The sequence below is a fragment of the Fusarium oxysporum genome, chromosome 4, assembly GCF_000149955.1.
Source record: "Fusarium oxysporum f. sp. lycopersici 4287 chromosome 4, whole genome shotgun sequence".
Taxonomy (NCBI): domain Eukaryota; kingdom Fungi; phylum Ascomycota; class Sordariomycetes; order Hypocreales; family Nectriaceae; genus Fusarium; species Fusarium oxysporum.
The window spans coordinates 3,749,503-3,761,354 of record NC_030989.1 but is presented as its reverse complement, the minus strand read 5'-3'; the positions used below and the strand labels follow the sequence as shown (position 1 = coordinate 3,761,354).

At 50.6% G+C, this 11,852-nt stretch overlaps 5 protein-coding genes across 8 annotated transcripts; 3 read left to right on the top strand and 2 right to left on the bottom strand.

The window, feature by feature from the left end:
• Positions 1-7: 7 nt before the first annotated feature.
• Positions 8-1,952, top strand: FOXG_04207 (electron transfer flavoprotein alpha subunit). Its single transcript, XM_018382146.1, has 2 exons — positions 8-464; positions 523-1,952. Exons 1-2 carry the CDS (start codon positions 168-170, stop codon positions 1,267-1,269), a joined length of 1,044 nt encoding a protein of 347 aa, XP_018238804.1. The 5' UTR covers positions 8-167; the 3' UTR covers positions 1,270-1,952.
• FOXG_04206 (ferredoxin-NADP+ reductase) lies at positions 699-3,101 on the bottom strand. 2 transcript variants are annotated; one of them, XM_018382144.1, is made up of 3 exons: positions 2,725-3,101; positions 2,214-2,672; positions 699-2,163 (listed from the first exon to the last, which is right to left on the bottom strand). In XM_018382144.1, exons 1-3 carry the CDS (start codon positions 3,007-3,009, stop codon positions 1,342-1,344), a joined length of 1,566 nt encoding a protein of 521 aa, XP_018238802.1. In that variant the 5' UTR covers positions 3,010-3,101; the 3' UTR covers positions 699-1,341. The 2 variants fall into 2 exon arrangements, with proteins under 2 accessions (XP_018238802.1, XP_018238803.1); XM_018382145.1 differs by having other exon boundaries at positions 2,214-3,101.
• On the top strand, positions 2,670-8,423 carry FOXG_04205 (uncharacterized protein). 3 transcript variants are annotated; one of them, XM_018382142.1, is made up of 4 exons: positions 3,250-3,312; positions 3,369-3,603; positions 3,658-3,853; positions 3,908-5,484. In XM_018382142.1, the coding sequence occupies exons 2-4, from the start codon at positions 3,440-3,442 to the stop codon at positions 5,321-5,323; spliced, it is 1,776 nt and encodes a 591-aa protein (XP_018238800.1). In that variant the 5' UTR covers positions 3,250-3,312; positions 3,369-3,439; the 3' UTR covers positions 5,324-5,484. The 3 variants fall into 3 exon arrangements, with proteins under 3 accessions (XP_018238799.1, XP_018238800.1, XP_018238801.1); XM_018382143.1 differs by having other exon boundaries at positions 3,250-3,603; positions 3,658-3,713; positions 3,818-3,853; XM_018382141.1 differs by having other exon boundaries at positions 2,670-3,603; positions 3,908-8,423.
• On the bottom strand, positions 3,968-8,948 carry FOXG_04204 (DNA mismatch repair protein PMS2). Its single transcript, XM_018382140.1, has 3 exons — positions 8,647-8,948; positions 8,501-8,597; positions 3,968-8,425 (listed from the first exon to the last, which is right to left on the bottom strand). The coding sequence occupies exons 1-3, from the start codon at positions 8,677-8,679 to the stop codon at positions 5,523-5,525; spliced, it is 3,033 nt and encodes a 1,010-aa protein (XP_018238798.1). The 5' UTR covers positions 8,680-8,948; the 3' UTR covers positions 3,968-5,522.
• A 1,293-nt stretch (positions 8,949-10,241) lies between these two features.
• FOXG_18769 (uncharacterized protein) lies at positions 10,242-11,849 on the top strand. Its single transcript, XM_018398908.1, has 2 exons — positions 10,242-11,458; positions 11,523-11,849. The coding sequence occupies exon 1, from the start codon at positions 10,250-10,252 to the stop codon at positions 10,460-10,462; it is 213 nt and encodes a 70-aa protein (XP_018238797.1). The 5' UTR covers positions 10,242-10,249; the 3' UTR covers positions 10,463-11,458; positions 11,523-11,849.
• Positions 11,850-11,852: the final 3 nt, after the last annotated feature.

The window sequence follows — 11,852 nt, the reverse complement described above, 5'->3', positions numbered from 1 at the left end:
ATGCCGTCGGTTCCCGGTCTGGCCGATGGCGGCGGTAGAGCAAGCGGCCTCGACCTCGGGCCGTTAACAACCGTCGCCGACTTAACCTACCTCACCTACATCACTCACTCTTGGACCTGGAGAGGGCAGTTGAATTGCCATCACCACAAATCAATCACACCCTCACGATGCTTCCGACCGCGAAACGAGTGCTGGCACAGAGGGCCACTGGCCTCATGGCGCGCGCGCACGCCTACAGCCTCGGCGCACAACGGCAGCGCCTGCAATCCACATTGGCAATCCTCGAACAGAAGGATGGTGTACTCAACCACAGCTCGTTGAGCGCCTTCACAGCTGCGAAGAAGTTGGGTGGACCAGTACACGGCTTTATCGCTGGCAACAACATCAAGCCTGTGGCTGAGGAGATTGCCAAAGCTGAGGGCGTCGAAAAGATTATTGCTGTCGATAACAGTGCATATGAGAAGGTTGGTGGAAAGGTCCATGAACCCAATTACACGCGCGCAACACTGACTCTCCATCAAGGGTCTCCCCGAGAGCTATGCTCCCCTCTTGGTTGAGAATATCAAGAAAGGCGGTTACACACACGTCATCGCAGGCCACACTGCATTCGGCAAGAGTGTCATGCCTCGAGTGGCCGCTCTGCTCGATTCGCAGCAGATCTCAGATATCACAGCAATTGAGAACGAGAACACATTCGTCCGTCCCATCTACGCCGGTAATGCGATCGCCACCGTTGAGTCTTCAGACTCTGTCAAGGTCATCACTATTCGAGGAACTGCCTTCGCTGCTGGTCCCCTAGAGGGAGGTTCCGCCACCGTCGAGGATGGAGTTGACTCCAAGCCCGAGTCACCTACTGAGTGGGTGTCGGAAGATTTGGCCAAGTCAGACCGTCCTGATCTTTCGACTGCAAGCCGCGTCGTGTCCGGAGGGCGTGGTCTCAAGTCCAAGGAGGAGTTCGACAAGGTCATGCTTCCCCTCGCTGATGCCCTTGGTGCTGCTGTCGGTGCTTCTCGTGCTGCTGTTGACAGTGGCTATGCCGATAACAGTCTGCAGGTGGGTCAAACAGGCAAGGTTGTTGCTCCTCAGTTGTACATGGCCGTGGGCATCTCGGGTGCGATTCAGCATCTTGCAGGTATGAAGGATAGTAAGGTCATTGCTGCGATTAACAAGGATCCCGATGCTCCCATCTTCCAGGTTGCCGATGTCGGTCTGGTTGGTGACTTATTCGAAAAGGTACCTGAGCTGACTGAGAAGGTCAAGAGCTCCTAAGCATCTAGATGTACAGGGTGCGAAGTACAGAGTGATGTAATATACAAACAGTTAAAGTGCCCGTCTCTGGTATCATTCCAGGACAGTCAACATTTCATCCGTGCTCGTGAACTTTTCTCTCTCTTTTCCATTCTTTTGCCCACGCTCTCGTTCTGCGCGGTCAATCTGCCTCCAGTCGTCCCACGCAACGGCTCGACATGTTGATGGCCCAGCATCGTGTCTCAGGCCCTCCCACCCTGTCACACTGTCATGATTTGAAGCGTTGAGAAAGCGACCGCCTGATAGCCAGTCGTGAACAATCGCATCACCCGTCGTGAAGGCGTCCTGCATAGTAGATGCGATCACTCCGGTCGGACCGTTCTTGACCCAACCGGCGCAGTATACTCCGGGGACCCTCTCATTGTGAGCACCTCCAGCATGCGTATCAGAAACCATCCTCGTCACTCTACCAAGGCCATCGTTGTCGACAACGCCGCGACGATCGTCAAATTGAATACCGATTTCAGCAAACCCAGGCAGAGCTACGGATTTGTATCCAACCGAGCGGAAGACAACATCAGATGGCAGGATAGTGGTCTTGCCAGTGGCTTTGACAGATGACTTGGGGTCAAATGGTGCTGCGAGTTCTGTAATGTCGAATTCAGTACTTGCCACCTTGGAGGGTGCATCCTGGTTTCCAAGAAAATGCTTTGGTGAGAAACAGCTATCCAAAGACCATGACTTGGAAGCTGTCTCGTGGGGGGTTGATGAGCCCTTCACCAGCACTTCCATGAGTCGTTTTGAGGCACGTGGCAAAGACTTCAGATCCTCGGGAACGAGTGATCGATTGAAGGGTAAAAACCCTACGTCTCTTAGTTTCATGAGTTCCCGCACCTCTTTGATGGTGAATGAAGCCTGGCATCTGTCAGAGCTGTGATAATTAAGCCATCAATAGTGAGACCTACCTGCATCGGCCCTCTTCTTCCTACTACATGGACTCTCTTAACCCTGCTTTTGGACAGCGTCTCAAGCGCCTTCTCTGTAATATCTGTTTTTCTGAGAACGTCAATGTCTTCCAAAAGCATCCGTGCAACATCGAGAGCAACGTTTCCTTGGCCGATGACCACAGCTTCCTCGGCTTGTGAGAGGTCCAGGTCTAAGCCTGAACATCCAGGCAGACCGTTGTACCATCCTACAACTTCACGCGCTGAGTGAATACCGCTGAGGGTCGATTCGCCCGGGATACCGAGTTTTTTGTCTTCGGATGCTCCATATGCGAAAAGAACAGCATCATAGTGCTGCATGAGGTTATGCAACTCTATTGTGCAATGCTTCGAAGAGTTGCCAGGATGACCAATTGAAACATTACCAATGAATGTGAAATTGGGCTGTGATGCAATTTCATCAAATTTATCTTGGCAATTCTATTGTTATGTGAGTATTCTAGTCTACTAGTTGTTCTATAGGGTAACCAACCTTGACCTCTGGATGATCTGGAGCAACGCCATGACGAACCAAACCGAACGGTACGGGAAGACTCTCATACATATCCACTTTCACTCCTGGCACTTTCCCCATTACTCGGTAGGCAGTATAGAACCCGGCCGGTCCAGATCCTACTACTGCCATGCGAAATGGCGCATCCGGAGATCGAGAACTTTGCTGAAGCGCAGAGGAGAAACATCGACCAGAAATTACACTAGAAACCCGAGGCACTGTATCGAGGCGACGGAAGCGCCGTGCTATTGAGCACATCATCATTCACGGCTGGTGATGATGTTTCGATGTTGTACCTTGGTCAGAGAACGACTGAGAAGTGACTCTTTATCCATTCAAGGAATAACGGGTCTATCACCGACCGGTCTTGGCCAGGGTCCGACCTCCGATGCGGCGTCGGCTTGCAGAATGCGGCAGACGTCACGTTGCTGTGCCAACGCGGCCCGCCCCATGTACACAAGTTTCGTCAGAGACATACGACACCATTGTTCTCAACCCCAAATCCAAGACCCTCTCTCGGCTCCCCAGTTTCTCGGATAACAATCCCATTATAACCACTCGCCTGTCGTGCGTGATTTAACAAACGTTCATTCCCCGCTCATATCTTATTGTCTTCATTCCAGCACGAGGCGCACAATACAGCCAACAATTTACTATCGCGCAACTTCAAGCGCATCGCGCTGCGACTACAGACATGGCTCCGTCGCAAGCGCCTTTCCTTTACAGCGCCGTCCACAGCGACTCGCGCTTCCCGGAGCCCAAGTTTGATCCCAAGGCTGTCACAAGAGCAAGCTGGGAACCTCCCAAGCAGCGAAAGAAGCCCGATGGACCGCTTGTGTCTTTCAACAGACATCCTGAGTGAGTGCTATGGCATTGTCTCAGCGCCGGATCTCAATGCTAACTATTCCTCAGTATGCACAAGGTTCTTACCTATAGGACTAACGAGTATGCTTCTATGAGCCCGCGCAGTAAGAGATTCATCAAATGGCTCCGTCATGTTCAGTCCGGGCTGCGCGTATTGCAGCTGGTATCAGCTCTTGGACTACTTGCGCTGATGATCCTGATTGACAAGGTGCCCAGTCTGGAGGGCTGGGTTATGAGAATTACCGTAAGAACCTACCCTCTCACAATGTTTGCAAGCTGTAACTGACTCATGATGTAGCCTGGCGTCGTGATATTACACTGCATCTACGGAATCTACCATCTCTCCCGTGACGCCGCAGGACGATCGCCTGCATCTTCTGCATCCTATCAGCTCTTTTGCGGCGTCACCGACCTTGGTGTCGCCCCTCTCTACGCCTTTGGTGCCCTATCAGTGCGCACCAAGAGTGAAGCCTGGATCACCCGCCTCTCGGACCAGTCGCTCATGAATACCTTCAAGCCTGTTCTTTTCTACACCTTCGTTGCAGCCGGTGGTCTTCATCTCATCAGCTTAGCGATTGCTGGTTGGCTGGGCTTCATGTTCCGCAAGATCAGCCTGATGCCTCCTGATATGAACCCTCTCGAGAGTCACTTGACTGCTCGACCAATGCACAAGAGGAACAAGTCGTCGGTGATGACTGCTAGCACCATGGACAGTGATGCCCGCCTGTCGACGCCCCGAAGCGCTCGCCGGGAATCTCTCGTGCCTCAAGAAGGTATTCATGACGGCATTGAAGCACCGCGCGCCATTCCTTTCACCCATACCCGCAACGGATCGAGCACGACAATTGGAACTCGAGACTCCCGCACCAAGTTCCCGCCACCTCCACAGTACCAGAGAGGCCCTGGAAGCCCTCGTCGTGAGCGTCGCGATTCGGCTGCTTCAAGGGCCACCACACGAACTACTGCTACCCGTTCAATTTACCACGATGCCTATAGCGAGATTCCCCTCGACGACCAGGCAGGATCTCGCCCATCTAGCAGCTACAACAGGCATAGTCAACCTCGCCCGGCTAGATTCACAGAGACCTGGATGCCTACCGACTCACTCATCTCTCGAACGAATCAACGAAACCGTGAAATGGAAGCGGCAAAGACAAGTGCTGCAAACCGCGAGAACAAGTCATATGAGGCATTGGCTCAACGATACGCTCATGACGATTCTGATTCCGAATATGGTGATGAAAACAACCCATCTTACGACCTTGGCGTTAATGGTGATGAGCTTCGTCCTCATCCCCTTCGCCTGAACCCCCCTGCTGCACAGCAAGAACGCAAATCCCCTCCTCGCGCCAAGACACCCTTCTTCCCGTTCAAGAACTCATTGACCGATATCAGCACAAACGCGAGACGTGTCAGTGCGAGCAGGGATATCGCTGATGAGAAGCCAGCTTTGGCTCCCCGCAACCGTCAGAGCTCTATTCAACCAGAGTCTGAGTTTTATGCGAGATCATATGGAGAACTTCAGAGTGCAACTCCCCCTATTATGATTGGCAGCGACAATCGCAAGGTCTCCACAGGTAATGATTACAGTCAGAACACTTCTACGGCATATGGACGACGTAATGTTAGTGGTAAGATGGTAGAAGAAGGCCGAGCAGCAGGGAACCGGTATTCTTTTCTTGATGGGCGTAACCCCCTCGCGGTAAGGAGATGAGACTACGGGAATATGTGTTTGAGTGTTTGTTCATGATTTTTAATGCAGGATGCGTCAAAGTTCGAATGTTTGGCAAGGATAAGGTTTGGGGACATGGCAAGATATCCGGATATGTAGTTTATTAGGTAGTTTTGGTGTTTGATAATACAAAAGTCTCAAATCATGAATTTCTCCCACATCTGACCGCTACTGAACAGTACTATTCGCCATTCAAGTACGCTCGCCAAGATACCGATGGACCCTGTAAGTTGTCGTCCCTCCACCCCTTCGCATCCCACGAGTCCAATTGACAAAGATGCCTCATTGTTGGACGGCCATGCGGGCAGTTCCAAGGCTTGTCCAACTCTGCCATATGCCGCACAAGCGTCTCCATTTGCCCATGCGTCAAAGCCTTCCCAATCATGACGCTGCTGCGACATGCCCTCGATGCAAACATCTTCCTCACTTTGGAGGGACGGGGTATATGTTTCGACTCGGACGATTCCTCACCAAGCAATGCTATTAGCTCTTCAAGGTCAGTGATCGAAAAGGTCACCTCACGACTCATGGGAAGCGCCAGCACTTCACACCTTGAGCCCACGGGTTCATCTCCAGTCATGTCGACATGGACCTTGAACCCGTTAGCCTCAATGGCAGGGATATTTTGTAACACAATTTCTTCTTCCAGTGCTGTCAGCTCTAGCCTTTTCGGGTGGACTAGTCGTTGAGACTGTACTGTCTGAATCTCTTGCAACCTCTCAAAGTTATACTTCTCGTCTGTCGCATGTTGGTCAATGATAAACAACTCATTCTTCTGAGCTACCTCCAGGTCTTCCTCCGACCCGGTGCTCGCAGGACGTGTTGCGATGATGAAACCCATGTTGAATTGCCCAACTATCTTCATTTTTAGAAAGTCCTTGCGAGCTATAGTAAGTGACAATTTCTCTTCCGCATTGGCTGCCGCAAGATCTGTCACTTCATCATCGACAGTCGTAGAGTCTTGACTTGGACTGAGGCTGTTCCTCCATGAGTCCAGCCCCAGCTTTATGAGACTCTCGTCCGTTCGTAGGTGTTGTAGTAGTTGGGCTGTAGACTCTTTCTTCCGTACACTAGACTTGAGAGATTGAGTCTTATGATCAGTTGTGGCAGGTTCCTCCGCAAATGTGAAGGGCGTAATATCAGACAAGTCATTTGTTTCCGTCTGCTTGCCTGGTCTATCGCTCCCAGCGACCGGAATAGCTGGTTCACTGACAGCTTTCCCATCCTTGTTCGCGTTGAATGTGTCACTGTCGGTGTTTGTATCTGTGCCTTCAGAATCGGAGATTTCCCCACCATCAGAACCCTCGCCCGCTTGCTCCTTACGAAAAGATATCTTCCTATTTGTCGCGCCGCTGCCAGCTGCGTATATCTGTGTCAAGCGGCTTCCGAAAGACGGCTTTGGATTGTCAACCTCCATTTCATCCTCAGAAACAGCCACATTATCCGCATGGCGATCAGGAGTACTCGCAGCATCCTGTATGATCTCGTTACCAATGACTATCGTAGCGGCCTCTGATGTTGCCTTTTCCCGTGGCGTTTTCACTGGGCTAGTGTGTGAGCTCCCGCCCTGTCCACGCCTCAGTGGTTTCGTAGCAGGAATCTGGGGTTCATTCTCAAGCAATTCTGATGACTTCTTCTTGGTGGGAGAAGAGCCAGTCTTCGTGACACTGTTTACCTTCAGTTGCTTGTTGAAATCCCGCACAGGGAGTGGCTTCCCAGCATCATTTTCATCACTGTCTGAAGAGAGCGAGGGACTCCCGATAAAGAGACTCGGCTCTTCTCGCCTCGTAGAAGGACGTACGGATGGACTTTGATTCTGTGCGAAAGTTGATGCTGTGGTGCCTCGGTCTTTTGGCCGCGACGTTGACCCCCTCTCTACCCATCCACTGATCAGATGTTGACTACTAATGTTTTTCTCTAATGATTTTGACCCGCCAACCCTCCTTACGGCGCCAAGTGGCACCTTGGCAACGGGGCTGCTCTCGTCACTGTCTTCATCTGATTCGACTTCAGGCTGGGAATCATCCAGGGGCTTCTGAGGAGTGATCGATAATGGCTTGAAGGGCGTGTTAGTGGTTGACTGCTTCTCAGTGCGGTTCTTAAAGGGCAAAAGCTGAGAGGTCGGAACTGAGTAGTCTTGCGAGTCGAAAAGGGCTGTCAGGGAAGTGCGTAGGTTATCGAGCAGTTGGTTTTGATCATGCAACAATATACTCCTCTTGTCTGGACTAACATTGACGTCGTACATATGGGTATCGAGCTGAATATCCGCTAGAATAAAAGGAGCTTGTGAGCTGTTGTAAGCCTTGTAAACCTCGTTAAATGCCTTTGCGAATTGGGGCAAGCCACATGGCCTCCCATTCACAAAGAACATCTGGCGATCTGGAGTTTGGCGTCCATCACCATGAGAAGGCCGGGAAACATGCCCCACGACACGGACATCCCTAGAGCTTGATTTATGTTTTTGGTCAATTTGCAAAGCTGGACCGCCTGTGGAAGGATGCATTTCTAGAGTCAAATCGAGGGGTACAAGGACCGTCATCGTCTTTGCACCAAAGATATTGATGATGTTTTCTCTTGTCGTCGGATTACCCTTGGTCGAAAATAAGTGAATCCTTTTCCCTTTGGTAGGTTGCTGAGACACGGAGAATTTGAGACTGGTTTGAATACAAGCGTATTGTCCAAGGAGGGCGATGACCTTATTCCACTCTCGCTTTATGTTTCGCTCAAGCTCACGCCGACGAACAGGCAAGTTGTGGAAGAGACGCTCAACTGAAACGGTTGTGCCTTTTGAAGCTGCCACAACTGCAGTTCCTTTGAGGGCTCCTGATGGCTCGAAGCTGAGCTTGGTCCCCTTAGGAGCTTCGCCCTGCTGGCAAGTCGTGATGCTCACAATTGACAAAGCACACAATGAGGCTAATGCTTCACCCCGGAAACCAAATGTCTCTAACGTAGCTATATCCGAGTATGAAGAGAGCTTTGACGTATGGTGCTTGAGAGCCACTGATGGATAGTTGGCAGGGGCGATACCAGACCCATTATCAGCCACCTCGATGAGATCAAGTCCTTGGTTTTTGAAACGAACATCTGTTAGAAGGTCAGTCAGAATACTCCAGTTATTGCTGCCGACGGATTGTTCAATCGGAACGATCGGATGCCTACCTATGCTTGTTGCCCCAGCATCGATGCTGTTCTCAACCAGTTCTTTGACAACAGAGCAAAGGTCGACTATAACCTGGCCGGACTGGATCTGATGAACCTGGGAAAGTTAGTATAATGATATGAGCGATTGTGAATATGTCATGTACCGTGCGTCCATCGATCTGTTTTATAGTTGCCATGTGGACCTTTTTATACAGAGGTTCACGCAGGACCTCGAACACGATACCAACAACGTAGCCAAGGGCGATGAGACCTCAATGCGATTATGATTGCGGCACCATTTGAAGGCTGTGACAAGACCGTAGCTTTCTTTTCTTTTGTAGATATGCAGATAAAAAATTGAAATCAGACTCAAGTACTCATCTGCTCCGTCTATCTTTCATCATGAGGTGCTATGTGAATGAATACAAGTCGGATGAAGCTCTTACATGGATGGAGGACCCACCTAACCGCTCATGGAAAGATGCTCCCTCAGTTATCACATATGCCTATAACGGGTTGCCAATCCCGTGAGTTCATCTAAGGTACCTAGCTATGCTATAAACAGGACCAAATACCTAGATGCACTCAACGAGACGATTTTGTGTCAGACGGAAGCTTCGACCTATGAGATTTCTTTTTCGTCATGTGCCTGCAGGGAGAGGGTGACACTGCATTTCCAAAATCCCGCTCCGAGATAGCTTCAGACTGATTCAGGAACAAAGATACGAAATACAGCTATGAATTTGTAGTTCCGTACTTATAGTGAGACTCGCGCTATCAGAAAGAAGATAAAGGACAACGATAGGGGACTTTGGATTGAGGTCTCCTGGTCTTGGATCTGCCTGCATCAGACAGCCTCGCCTGAGTTGCGCCTTGAGGCTTTCGGTTTCGATAGCAATGACGCAAGGAGATAAGAATTGTGTTCCCAGCCTTCCGATATTGACAGTCAACTAAGCGTTTATCTGTAACTTACAAGACATAGGTTGTGGAGCTACTGAGTCCAGACGGAGAAGGCTTAGTTACGTTACCTTAGGTACTATAAAAACCACTTAAGATGCGGCTCCACGAACAAGAACCCGCACGTACCGATTCTCCGTCCCAGTTTCGATGGGCAAGACATGTCAAGTTTATTTTTCCAAGCTTTGGTCCGAGTCCAAGGAAGCTATCACTGGCCAAGACGGAAGACGGGCTTGGTGAGGCACTACTTGCAGCCTAACGCCGGACTAAAGAGGACAAGGCGTTGGCGGTAGGCTGCGGAGCTAGGGAACTTTGTGAACTGTCGTGCATTTGGAGTGACGCAGTTGGCTCTTATCTTGAAGGCCAAGCAGCCTCTCAGCGCAAAGGGTGGATGAAGTGACTGTGACGCTATCCAAGTCCATTTATGAGCATTAATCGAAAGGCTGGTCGAGATATAATGATTTTTGCCCATCAGACTCAGTAGTAACCGGCTGTAAAAATAATAATTTCAAAACACGAGCAGCCGTATCCGTAGATATACTAGCTTGGCTTCACAAATGATCCTTCAGAAAACGTTTGACGAGCCTGTAATTAAATGCCTGCAGGAAATCCCTGCCACGAGGCAGTGAGTGACAAGACGACGAGGTGATTGATGACCAATTCCCTGTCAATTTCCATCCATGGCTTCTTGTTGGGGTTTCTCCCGCTAATGGCGCAGGCTTCTCCAAATGTGTGGCGCTTAAAAGCCAACCCTCCATGGAAGGGGAAAAAAAGGGGACACACAACGTTTTAGTGGTTCCGACTCGGCTGATGAGTGGGAGAAGCCATCGACATCCATCCAATTTCCCACCCACATTCATTGGGTTCAGAAGGGACTGGGAATCGGCATGCGGCATAGTACTCTGTACTTACCTACCTACCTTAACTTATTGTGAACATTCATGTTGCTTTCAATCAAATTGTTCGTTCGCTAATAATTCAAAATTAGCTGCAGCCACTGTCGTTCTCGCTGTTTCTCTTTAATTGTATTCGTCGTTGCGAAAGCTTGGACGAATATTCGTTCGCTACCTCGCATTGGATCCATGTTGGAGAGTCTAGAAAGTGGTCAAACCACCACAACCCCCGGTTGCATCTTGTCGCAAACGGGTCTTCTGCTGTTACGAAATCTCCAATCGCGCCTTCACCGACCCTCACTAAAATAAAACCCCTGCTGGGTTTCTCTCGTGGTGCTCTACCTACCGAACCTGTCCGTCCTAGCCAAGCGAATATTGCAAGCGTCGTTGGCTCGTTCGTCCTTGATCTTTAATCTTAGCTTCCACCTCTAACCTCGACCTTGACCTCAGCCTTGGTCTGACCTCGTTTTACCGAAGTTGTCCCCAATCAACCTAAAGATCGCCGCGATCCTCCTCGACTCTTGGACAGTAAACATCTCTCGATATTCATTTCTGTCTCCCCTCGGTTCAGGCTCGCGGCGAGTCTTAACGCGCCTTCTCCATGAAGAGGCGCTCCTCCGGGTCGGCCGATGACGGTGACGAATCCTCCCTCGACTCCGATATTCCCGACCCCGATCCTAATTCGAAAACGCGCACATCATCCGCACGAGCTCGAAGACCGAGTAGTCTCAATTGGAAGCCCTCCAACGATCGCAATGGCAGAAACGGCCAGCCTCGCGAAGAGCCTCGTCAAACGACCGCCCTGAAGCCCACCTCTCTTGCAGCACCATCCACCCCCGACATGGCTCTGGCTAGGACACCGACGCAGTCTCCGTCGCCGAATCGACGCATACCCCGTCCACGCTTCTCCATCGTTGTCTTGCTCACTTCTGCATTGGGTATCGTCATCCTTATCAGTATCCTAAGGTCTCTTGTGACCAGTCAACTCGATCCAAAGGGTTGCCGGATGTCGTACATGCGCCCATCATATGTGCGCTTCACCGAGTTTGATACGGAACATACACGCTTTGCAACCAAGTATTCGTTGTATCTGTATCGAGAACAAGGCATAGAGCCACCGGACAAGGTACGTCGAAGCGTCTTTCGCCCAGCATCTCGTTCGTTTGGCAACTAAACTCGCACGTTGATAGCTTCTGGGCATCCCTGTCTTGTTCATCCCCGGAAACGCAGGCAGCTATAAGCAGGTCCGTCCAATCGCTGCCGAAGCAGCAAATTACTTTCACAATAACCTTCAGCACGATCATGGCGCTCTTGATGCCGGCATCCGGAGTCTAGACTTCTTTACCGTGGATTTCAACGAGGATATCACAGCATTTCATGGCCAGACGCTACTCGACCAAGCCGAATATCTCAATGAAGCTGTTCGCTACATCTTGTCGCTTTACTCTGACCCCCAACGCGCAACTCGAGAGAGCCATCTCCCTGATCCGACATCAGTTATTGTTTTGGGACACTCTGAA

Excerpts from the sequence above, each read along its gene's own strand:
- FOXG_04207 (XM_018382146.1), top strand. The coding sequence starts at position 168 with ATGCTTCCGACCGCGAAACGAGTGCTGGCACAGAGGGCCACTGGCCTC. Across the intron at positions 465-522 it reads ATAACAGTGCATATGAGAAG|GGTCTCCCCGAGAGCTATGC; the intron begins GTTGGTGGAAAG and ends CTCTCCATCAAG.
- FOXG_18769 (XM_018398908.1), top strand. The coding sequence starts at position 10,250 with ATGAGTGGGAGAAGCCATCGACATCCATCCAATTTCCCACCCACATTC.
- FOXG_04206 (XM_018382144.1), bottom strand. The coding sequence starts at position 3,009 with ATGATGATGTGCTCAATAGCACGGCGCTTCCGTCGCCTCGATACAGTG. Across the intron at positions 2,673-2,724 it reads CAGATCATCCAGAGGTCAAG|AATTGCCAAGATAAATTTGA; the intron begins GTTGGTTACCCT and ends ACATAACAATAG. Across the intron at positions 2,164-2,213 it reads GAAGAAGAGGGCCGATGCAG|GCTTCATTCACCATCAAAGA; the intron begins GTAGGTCTCACT and ends GACAGATGCCAG.
- FOXG_04204 (XM_018382140.1), bottom strand. The coding sequence starts at position 8,679 with ATGGCAACTATAAAACAGATCGATGGACGCACG. Across the intron at positions 8,598-8,646 it reads AACAGATCGATGGACGCACG|GTTCATCAGATCCAGTCCGG; the intron begins GTACATGACATA and ends TAACTTTCCCAG. Across the intron at positions 8,426-8,500 it reads TGCTGGGGCAACAAGCATAG|ATGTTCGTTTCAAAAACCAA; the intron begins GTAGGCATCCGA and ends ACCTTCTAACAG.
- FOXG_04205 (XM_018382141.1), top strand. The coding sequence starts at position 3,440 with ATGGCTCCGTCGCAAGCGCCTTTCCTTTACAGCGCCGTCCACAGCGAC. Across the intron at positions 3,604-3,657 it reads TCTTTCAACAGACATCCTGA|TATGCACAAGGTTCTTACCT; the intron begins GTGAGTGCTATG and ends ACTATTCCTCAG. Across the intron at positions 3,854-3,907 it reads GCTGGGTTATGAGAATTACC|CCTGGCGTCGTGATATTACA; the intron begins GTAAGAACCTAC and ends CTCATGATGTAG.